This window comes from Chinchilla lanigera, unplaced genomic scaffold (assembly GCF_000276665.1).
Source record: "Chinchilla lanigera isolate Chin_1 unplaced genomic scaffold, ChiLan1.0 scaffold00037, whole genome shotgun sequence".
NCBI lineage: Eukaryota > Metazoa > Chordata > Mammalia > Rodentia > Chinchillidae > Chinchilla > Chinchilla lanigera.
The window spans coordinates 11,448,664-11,460,026 of NW_004955438.1; the positions used below are offsets into that span (position 1 = coordinate 11,448,664).

General features: G+C 40.1%; 1 protein-coding gene across 1 annotated transcript in view; it reads left to right on the top strand.

The window, feature by feature from the left end:
• Positions 1 to 11,363, top strand: part of Ttc8 (tetratricopeptide repeat domain 8) — a 55,849-nt gene that overhangs the window by 38,468 nt on the left and 6,018 nt on the right. The window contains exons 10-12 of the mRNA XM_005390265.2: positions 8,163 to 8,302; positions 9,623 to 9,797; positions 10,100 to 10,222. Of these exons, the coding sequence (XP_005390322.1) occupies positions 8,163 to 8,302; positions 9,623 to 9,797; positions 10,100 to 10,222 (438 nt within the window). The remainder of the gene's footprint in view (positions 1 to 8,162; positions 8,303 to 9,622; positions 9,798 to 10,099; positions 10,223 to 11,363) is intronic.

An 11,363-nucleotide genomic window follows, 5' to 3' on the forward strand; every position in this document is an offset into this window, starting at 1 on the left:
TATATATATATATACAGTATTTAGATAGGATAAAATCTCCCCAGAATGAGAGCTGTGCTTTCAGGCATAACTAAAAGGAATGGGTGAAGAGGAAGTTATCCCAGTTACAGCTTAAGTGAGATATTTTTTGTAACGGCTGCTTTATTGAGGTATGAAGACTGGGAGGAAGGTCAGAGTTGGAGAACGACAGAGACTTGTGCCAATGTCCAGCAATAGGTTATTTTTTTCCCTTTAATCCTGATTACTCAGGACTCCTCCATGGAGATGACAGTTGACAAGACTACTTTTAATTTCCCCCTTCTACACACTACTTAAAATTTGCTAGGAACTACACACACCCATAAAACACAATTCCTGCCTTTCCTCTCTTCCTTCCTCCCCATTCCTCCCTCCCTTACTTCCTCCCTCTTTCCTTTCCTTCCTTTCCTCCTTATTTTCACACATGCTAGGTAAGTGCTTTACCACTGAGCTACAACCTTTCCCCCAAGTTACTTGTTGACTCTACCACTACCCTTTCATATTCAGGACTCGATGACACCCGTCTGGAAGAACTTAATTCACCTATACTTTTCCTTTCAAGGGAATGTTTACAAACACCAAACTTTCCTGGTTTTTGAATTGAGTTTACAACTTCATAGGCATCCAGAATAAGAAAGCAGAGACAACACCCAGAGACTCTCAAGCCTCATTTCTGCCTTTAGTTCTCTCCAGTCCAGGAAGGCAATTTCCTACCCAACACCCAATTGTTTTAATATCTCCCTCAAAGTTTATTTGTTGGGAGTTTAATCCCTAGTACAACAGTGTTTGAAAGGTGGGACCCTTAGAAGGTAGTTAGATCATGAGGGCTTTGCCTCCAAGCATGGATTCATGCTATTACGGCGTGAATGCGTAATAGTGAGTAATTTATCACAGGAGTAGGCTCCTGATAAAGGATGAATTTGGCCCTTCCCGTTTACCTCCTGTACACTGTCTTCTCTCATGTATGGTGTGGTAAGAAGTTCCCCACTAGATGTTGCAATGGCAAACACAAACACTGAAACAGCACCCAGGATTTGGGCAGCAGATAAATAATTACATGGATGGGCCCCAACTGGGATCTTCCCCAGAATATCAGGCCCCAATCTCTGGTGGTCTAGGGCTTATATGGGATAAGTAAGCAGGAAGTACAGAGGAAGAATGGCTTGTCAATTGGGGGTTGGTTTATATATTGTACATCATAATGACCAGCTATGCATCGCAGTAACCAGCTGTTTCTAAGAGACAGACGCAACCAGAACTGGAGCAGGAACTATTACCTGGGCAACTAACAAACTGAAGTATACTGACTGGTGGGGGGGGATTTTCTGTTTCATTTACTCCCTCTTCTAGTTTCATGGCAAATCTTTGCTTGGCATATTACATGTGATATTCTGAGGTAAGGCCCAACTAGAAGCAATAACATTCGGGTTGTCAGTGGTCCTAGCCAAGGGCTCCAAGATTGTCTTATTACAGAGTTTTTCCTGAAGTTGCTTTTTTAGGAAGAGATGTAATTTAGGCCTGTCTGTTCTGTAACATTACTCTGTCAAGGCAGTGAGGGAGTCAGTCTGATCTAGGAGAGTGTCCATTGTGCTTTGGTTGCTCATCAAATCTTGGTCAAATGTTTGATTGATTGTTTTATTCTCTTGGGGCAACCATCCATAGAGTTGAAGGCAGAAACCACAGCTATCAGGGGTGGGGAAGCAAGGACTCAGGTAAGCAGCCTGAAACAATGCAAAAATCAAGAGGAATAGGTATGGAGCAATCCTGTGAACTGTGTCCTCAGGCTTCGGTGGTGCATAGATTGCTCAGCATCCAGAGTGACCAGAGCAGGGCTTTGAGTGTGTTGTCTCTTCAGAGAGAGCTGTCTGATCCAAGTAAATTTTTCAGTGGATCTAAGGCTTGATTTCTGAAACCCGTAGAGGTAGTTAATGTGTACCTGAGTTATATGTGTGTGCAGGAATGTCTACAGATATAGCTGGTCTTCTAACCTGTTACAAGCTGTATGTAGTTTTTATTTAATCTAGGTTTTTAGTTACCTCTGCTACAAATGCAAGCCCATTGTTGCTGCCAGTGATCAAGGGTAGGCCATATCTAGGGCTGTTTTTTTTTATAGCAAGATCCTACAAACTTTTACTGTCTTTTAAGTACAGGGAGGGAATGCGAGGTTGGGGCTGTGACACAGATGCTGAAGCCTGAGCTGGCTGCAGGGGTATGGGTGCCAGCAGAGTGGCTTGAGGTAGCAGAACATATGGTGGAGGCAGATCTGGTGGCTGGGGCTGATGTTTCAGTCAGTTAGATCCCCAGAGGGGGCTTAGAAGCATAGGTTTGATGTCATTGGTGGCAGGTTTCCGAACAGCAGCAGGAAGCAGTTTACTGTGCAGATCATCCCTGCAGGAGAGCTTTGGCCAAAATAGTTTTGTCCCAGGTAACCACAGCATATCTAGCCCGTCAAATTTCATTTCTAACAGAGCTACTTCCATCCGTAAACAGGGTGTACTCGGCATCTGTCAGGGGGTCCATTTTTAGAACAGTTCATCCCAGTACAGCATGTGGCACCTGGACAGTTAGATCTTGGCCTAAGGTGAGTTTGTCAGCTTTCTTGATCAGAAGGACAGCGGCTGTTAGAGTGCAGAGGCAAAGGGGGAGGCAGGCCTTAGTGCCCAAATCCAAGTATTTGCACAAGTAGGCCACTGGGTGCTCCCAGGGCTTGACAGTCTGAGTAAGCATCATTATTTTGTAAACTCAAGGATCCAGATTTTATAGAAGCCAACAGCTCTAAGATATTTGTGGAGTTTTTTGTAACCAGTTTCTGCCAGATATTGTAGCAAAGTTTTTGTGCCTTTCCAGCAGGCAGCTTGGGTGTCATCCATCAGAAGTACAGTGAAGAAGAAACAAATTTTTGGACCTCTGAGATGTTGAGTCCAGCCAGGTCAGTTAACCTGCAAACAGACCGATGTTGTGGTCATTGAGCCAATCAGTGTCTAGGATACAGAACACAGTGCTGTGGTTGGTCACCTTCCATTCTATCAGCCAATAGTGTGCCGTGTACTATCTCACTCTGGCAGACTTGCACAAGTGGTAGTGACATACTGCATTTCCATTGTGTACAGCATGATATTCATCTGCTGATGAAATACATACTGTGTTTTATTTCAATTTAATATTCCTTTAATATGTTTGAATTAACATTTTTATATTTTTATATTGTTTTAAATGTTTTAGGCAAAAATAATTAAAATCATAAATATTATATAAATACTTATATACCACAAAATCCTGCAATATAGTGAAAACTCCACTGTACAGAATTAGATATATTTAAAAAAAAAACCCACAATACAGTGAAGCTGCAATAAGTGAACCACGATATAGTGAGGGATGACTGTACATCCAAGTGCAAATTAGGTCTGTTTGCTGTCCTGCACTGTGCCCATATGTTCCATTCTCCTTGTCCACTTCACATCGAGTACCCATATGGAATTTTACACATTGTTAAAATTACATAGGTTTAAGAGTGTAGAAAGTGTGTAAGAGCATATGAAGTGTTTATAAAACTGTGGGAAATGTTAGTAAGAGAGTGGGAAAGGTTTATAGAAGTGTGGGAAGGGTTTATAAAGCTTAAAATATATATAAATAATAAAATAAATATAATGCTGCTACTTTGTGGATTTTCACCTGTCGTGGGAGTCTGGAACGTAGCTCCTGTGATAGGTGAGGGATCATTGTACATATGTACGACCCTTCAATAAGTTCAAGGTGAAGAAAGATTACTGTAGATTATGCAGGAGGGTCTGGTACACATGCATCCTGGTTTGGGATTTTGAAAATTTCCAGGGAAGGCTCAAAGATCTTTGTTTTTCTTATCTCTGCCTCTATGTAGTAGGCCTTAGGACAAAGATGGTGGTGGTGGGCTGGGGATTTAGCTCAGCGGCAAAGCGCCTGCCTGGCAAGCGCAAGGTCGTGAGTTCAGTTCCCGGTACTGGAGGAAAAAAAAAAAAAAAGATGGTGGTGGTGGTAGGGTTGGTCCTGGGGTGTTGCCCAGTTTCAGGTTTCTGGAGAGGAACAGCCCTGTAGCCCCAACTGCACTATTTATATCAAAATTACAAGCGAAATAAATTTCTGTTTATTATAAATTCCCTAGTCTATGGTATTTTGTTATAACAGTTTAAAATGCCAATAATAAGCTGGGTGTGGTAGTGCATGTCTGTAATCACAGCACTCAGGAGACTGAGGCAGGCAGATTGCTATCAGTTTGAGGCCAGCCTGAACTATATAGTGAGAAAAAAAAGACAAAACAACAAAAAAATAAAATGCCAATAACAAAAAGGACAAAATATAGCATAGAAAAATAGGCAAAGGACATAAACTGGCAGGTCATAGAAAAAGAAACATGATTATCTGATGTGTTAAATAACTCACCTCTGTCACAATTAAAGACATAAAAATGAAAACAACAGTGATATGCTATTTTTCACTTAATGAGATTGGGAGAGGTGAAATTCTGTGCTATTTAGAGTTGTCAAGGGGGTGGAGGAGCAAATTTTACAACTGAACACTTGTTGGGAGTCTGTGTTGGCACAATCTATGGTGGTTTGCAGCTACTGATGAGACTTTAAAATATGTGTGCTCTTTGGGCAATCTAGGAATTTTTCTTTAGGATTTTTTCATATAAGTACACAAAGATATGTACATAGATGATTTTATAGTATATTTTATAATAAAACTAAGGCTCACCAAAAAGAGATTATTGAGCAAATTATGGTCTAAGCTTCCCTGGAACATTATATAGAAATACAAAGTAGTGAATTAGATTTATTTTGATATGGAAAAGTGCCAAGATACAGAGAATGAAAAAAATAAACTGTCTTACAGTGTATGTAGAGTGAGTGTTTACGGTTAAAACATGCATACCTGTCTGTATACTTTATATGAACAAAATTTCTTGAAGACAAATACACAAGACTACTAACAAAGCCTCTGCCAGTTGGGTTTAGGGCTTTTACTTTAAATTTTGTATGCTTTTGTTGTGTAAATTTATTTAGCATAGGAAGGTATTTTATAAGTTTACAAAAGTCAATCGAAAAACTGCATATGAATATGCTGGCAAAATAAATATATTTCACTCTCAAGTTCCTTGTGATTACATAAATTCATTTCTGTGACTATCAATCAAGTATGTAAGTATTGTAAAATAGTTTTGTGGATCCCAATGCCTCGAACAAAATGCTTGTGGAGGCTGGAGTCTTCTTTGCGGTGAGTATCGCCACCTTTGGCAGCTGTAATTCAGAAGCCTTGCAGAGCAGGATGCTGTTGCATTTGGGTAAGAAGTTCAAGTATAATGCACATAAAAAAAAAAGACTTGTATGTGAATCAACCAGAAATTGTTTTATTAGGATATTTTGGGACTGGTAAATAACACCCTGTTCCTGAAATTGAGAACAAATTCAGAGATACCCACAAAACTTAGACAAATAGAAGATAAAACACTAATTTCATGGAGAATGGAAGAAATACAGTTTTGTTCACATTAAAGGCACACATATGGGTATGCATATTTTAACCATAAATAGAATCATTCTATATAGTCTAATGTGTACCTTATTTAACTCAGCTTTAACCTAATTCATTAACTTTGTTACTTATAAAAACAGAACTGGAGCATGTAACGTTAGATCAGCAAACCCAAAGCCTTGGTCATCTTTTTTCTCTGAGTTAGACTAATCTGAGCTAGGCTACCACATATAGCAGGTATGGTATATTCTCTACGGGTTTCTCCATTCAGTAGAGCCTAATATCTTTTCATAAAAATACGTTAAAATGTAGTGGTTTTGTTATCATTATTTATTACATGATATTTAGAATGAAGCAGTAAATATTTAAAATTTTTCCATTGAATTTTAAACATCTTTAGATATGACCCATGTAAACAAATCTCCTTGAGGATTTTTAGCAATTTTTAAGAATTTGAAAGGAATCTTGAGACCAAAAAGTTTGATAGCTTCTGTTCTGGTGGAATTCTAGAAGTTGTTTAACTCTTGGCTGTTAATTTTTGAGTATCTAGAAGCACTAAATTTGTGTTAAGGAGAGGCATCCCATGTGGTATTGTTCTCAGAGAACTTACCAAGTTTCATAGATTCTAAAAATATATATTTCTTCACATATTAACATCTCTGAAATTGGTTGTGTCTTACAATAGGTAGTATCTTTTGATCCCTGTGGCCAAGTGACTGTTGTCATGGAGTTGTCATCATCTGCCTATGTAGAAACTTGGTAGTTATTACTAACAGGGTGAACTTGGTCTTGTTTTCTGATTGTTGCCTGGAAGCTTTTGTTGACATCTGCTGGTGTGATCAAGAAAGCACAGGCATAGGCATAGCGAAATGACCATGGCTTGGAAGAAAATCCTGGAGAAAATAGTAAAGTGTACTGTTAGGAAATGATGTGAGTGGATTTTAAATGTTCTCAACACAGAAATGACAACTACGTGTAGTAACTAATATGTTATATATGTTCATTACCCTAATTCGCTCCTTCCACAATGTGTACATGTATCAAAGCATCATATTGTACCCAATAAATACATAAAATTATTAGTTGTCAAAAATAAAATTAAAAGAAGAAAAGCTATCACCAATGGACATGGATGACCAACTCAAAAAGAGATTCAGAAGACTTTGGCACATCATGTGAAAGAATGCTTTATTCAATCTATTTTGATGTGTATTTTATAGACAGCATGCGAGAGTGCTCTGTGGTACATTTAGGTCTAAATAAGCCCATTAGAAAGCATTAGTAAAAATTCTATGCTTAAAAAAGGATTACACAGTGTTTCTTACAACTGGGTGAGTTTCTTAGATGATATAAAAAATATGATTAAAATTTAAACACAAACTATGAGTCCTCACATCAATGTGTGGGTCGCAATAAATTTCATATAAGCTGAGAGGCAAAAGAGCTGTGTGAAGTGAGGACATAGGGAACTTTTCCCAAAGGGTGTGGAGCCAGAACTGAGCCTTGAAGGTGGATTTGAGAGATACAACATTTATTAATAATATTAGATGAGCAGCATGTGATGATGTGTGCCTGTAGTCCCAACTACTCAGGAGGCTGAGGCAGGAGGATGACTTGATCTAGAGGTTCCAGACTAGTCATGGCAATATAGTGGGCCCCCATTTTAATAATCACAACAAAAATAATAATATACATTATAATTACAGAAGGTTTTTGTAATACTAGGGATTGAATCCAAGTCGTCTGCACTGAGTTACATCCCTAGCCCTATTTTATTTTGAGAGCGAGTTTCCCTAAGTCCCTAAATTGACTGGGGTGATCTCAAATTTGTGATCCTTCTGCTTCAGGTTCCCAGAGTGCTGGGCTTACAGGCGTGCACCACTGTGCCCAGCTGGTTTCTTCAGTTTTTAACTACGTATATAACTGTACTTTTGAACTTGGGCAAGTTGCCATCATTTCTTTCCTAGATACTTGGTCTCCTTGCAACCACCCCTGTTTGTTTTGGTATGCCTTGCGCTTAGCAAACAAGTTTTATTCTTTGAAAGTGCAAACACAGTATGATCATGCTGCTCCTCCATTTTTAACCCTCTGCTTATTTTCTCTGGATTTAGAAAACAGTTTGAAGCTCTTCCCATGACTGACAAACCTCTTCCCATGGCTGGCTGCCTCTTTGGTCTCCTCCTCTGCCACTCTCTCTCTTTACAGCTTTGCTCACTCTGCGTGGTTCTTCTAAATGTTTCCATCTTAGGCTTGGGCATTTGCTTATCTCTCTAGCCAGAGCCAGCTTTCTTTCCATACGCTCAGGTCTTGATCCCTTGCTTAGATCTCTGTTGAAGTGGCTCCTCCTCCAAGGTGACCACTCCCTCTGCAGCAGCACCTTCCAGCTCTCTCTCCTTACCCTGCTGTGTGTTTCTCCACATCACTCTTCCTTGCCTATTATAGGCCATATGTATTCATTTGTACATAGGCTCCATGGGGACGACTTCATTGTTTTGTGTCCACAGAGCCTAGAGTAGGGTCTGGCACATGACAGCTCTCAATAAGTATTTGTTGAATGAATCAGCTTAAATTGATCAAAAAAATAATTTCTTGTCCAATGTTAATAAAGTTTTTTTTTTCTTGGTGGAGAATAGGAAATGAACAATAGCTCATCAGCAGCTGAATACTACAAAGAAGTTCTGAAACAGGACAATACTCATGTAGAAGCCATTGCATGCATTGGAAGCAACCACTTTTATTCTGATCAACCAGAGATAGCTCTCCGGTTTTACAGGTATGCTTTACATTCAATTTGTGGAACTACCTTCCTGTGAAATATTAGTGAGACAATAACAAAGGAAGGATGAAAATGTGTGTATATGAACCTAAAAGTTCTGACCCTCACATGTTTTCTGAGCATTAGAATGACATCCAATAATTTGGAAATGTGCAACTGTTGACATTTTGCAGAAATACACCTGGGAAAATTGACTTTCTTTTTAGCTTACTGTATGAGTAAGCCACTTGCCACTTTGTCCATAGCAGCTTAACAGTTACGTAAATCCTTAGCATTGCTATCTGCACTAATACCACTAAACATAAGAGACACTGAGACTGAAAGAGTGAAGAGCTACCCACAGAGAACTTGGCTCCCTGATTTGAACAGTGATGAGGCTCTGAAGCAGAATCACGTGTTGTGCGAAGTTCTGTCGACTCATTTTCCAAATTCTTCTTGAAAGCTTACATCAACTGTGTTCACTGGTTCTCCTTTAAGAGCATGCTAACTTTAATCTTACGTATGCCTTTTAAAATGCATTTTCAAACTATGATTTTCTCTTCATACAAAGAATGAAGTAACATAAATGAAATGATCAGCAGCCGACAAAGGTTCTTTCACATATATTTTGGAAGCGTAAAATATGTAACGTGCGTCCTGTGTATCTGCAGGTGACTCCTCCTCATCCCCAAAGTGGGTCAGGGGCTTCACAAGGCAGCTCAGTTGCATTTTCATTTGCTTAAACTCTCTTGTCCTTTGAGCCTTGGGATTAATGATGGCTCGAAGCAAAACAGGGCTCCTAAGGTACAGGTGCAGCGTGAAAGCTGTGCGGATAATACAGGGACCTGCTGATGGTATCTGCTCAGTGGAAGCTCATTAGAAGTCAGTGCAGGTAACCACAAAGTACAGATAGCCAAAAACAGTACTCAGTTCAGCTGAAAACCTAGAGGAAAATATGACTCAGTCTTCAAGTTAGATTGGAAGGTCTCAGAGATTTACCACTAGGGACTAAGGCTTTGTAAAGCTAAAATGTGATGGTTTTCTTTTGTGTGGCTATTTATTTTTTACTTTGTTTTCTAACAAAGCTTTTAGGGGAAACAAACACAGAGAGATTGTTTCTGACCTTGACTTGGGACATATTCCCCATGACTCATGCCATTTTAAAAGAGATGCTTTTGTATTTGCTTTAAACACCTTTTCATTTACCATAGCCCTTTCTATTTATATTCTCTGAAGGTGTTGATAATAATAAAATGAATTCATGTCTAACTTTGTAAAAAATACACATTGTAACATTTATAAAGTTGGTTAAACATTTGTGCTCTCCTTTTTGAAAAGGCGTCTCTTGCAGATGGGCGTTTATAACTGCCAGCTTTTAAACAATCTGGGGCTGTGTTGCTTCTATGCCCAGCAGTACGATATGACTCTGACCTCATTTGAACGTGCCCTTTCTCTGGCGGAAAACGAAGAAGAGGCAGCTGATGTCTGGTATAACTTGGGACACATAGCTGTGGTATGTTACGCTTTGATAGCAAATTTCTGTTCTAGAAAAATAAGTTAGTTTGAAGACATTTTCAGGCATTGTAAATCCTGGCTGTAGTATTATGTGGGAATTTATAGAGATTTCTAGCAGTCACTACAGCTCATTTTATGTTCCCTAGTTAAATCTTACACAGAATATATACTTGACCTCTATGGCTGAGATTTGCTTTCTCCAGGTAGTGGGAAAGATTTACCTGAGGAAGGTAGAGAGGCGGTGGTGGGAGGAAGTATATGGCTCTACCTGTGCAAATATGTGCGTGCTTTGCCTTTCAGGGCATAGGAGATGTGAATTTGGCCCATCAGTGTTTCAGGCTGGCTCTGGTCAACAACAACCATCACGCTGAGGCCTACAACAACCTGGCAGTGCTGGAGATGCGGAAGGGCCATGTCGAACAGGTCAGGGGACACTGACACCAGGGACAGTCTGCTTCCTTCGAAGCAAAGCCGTCACATGTGGCTGTCATTGTATAATTTAAGATGAGCTTTCGAATCTGACAGGCCTAGGTTTGAATCCCAGCTCCCTCATGAGTTAGCTGTGTGACCTTGGGCAAGTTACTTTCTGACTCCAAAATAGAACATTTGGTTTTGTAGGACAGTATGCGCCTCCCTGGTCTTCCCTATCTTTGTGAGTTCTTCCACTGTTTACCACCTGCCATCTATGGTCGCGCTATCCCTGCCAAAATCTTAGGAGCCACTCTTGAAACTTCTTTTCTCCTCTTTCTGCACCACCACCACCCTAGCGTCATGTTCAGCAAACCCTTTTAGCCCTCCTCAGAGTCACAGTCTGAACCTGGCTGCTTGTTTCGTGTGCTGCCATCTTTGCCTGGCTCTTTTCCCCCACTGGCCTCAGCAAATAAGTGACCCGTGTAATAAATACACCCTCCTCAGAATGGCCTAGGGGATTTTTTATTTTTGTAAAACGAGATTATTTCGTCACCGTCTTGCTTAAACTCCTTCAGTGCCTGGCATTTGGAATAAACCCGGGCTTTCAAACCTGACTTGTGCGGCCCCACGAGTGGGCCAGTGCCTCCCTCTGAGCACCCCTCACTACTTCCTTCTTTTCCACTCACTTCCGGCTGCCTTAGCTGCTTTGCTGCTCTGCAGATAACACAGTGCTCAGACTTCTTCCTTCAGGGCCTTCAGAATGTCCCTCCTTCAGACCTCGCATGTGATAGGTTTCTTTCTGTCACTGGCTCTTAAATGCCACTTCCTTAGAAAAGCCATGTCAACCTCAGTCTAAAAGAGCCCTTGGGGCTAGCATATCTCCTGTTTTTTTTTTTCCTTCTTCATAGTACTTCTCATTTTACCAGACATGATTATATTTATGTGTAGAATTTGAGCTGCGTGAAAGCAGGGACCTTATTTGCCACATTGTAGCTATATTCTCAGCGTCCGAGACAGTGCCCACATCTAAAGAAATCCCCAACAGAGTAAAAAGAAAACCCACAAATTGGGAAAAAATTTTAGCCAACTATCCCTTGGATAAAGGACTTCTATGTAGAACATAGGAAGAATTAAAAAAAAAATCAGGCCCCCC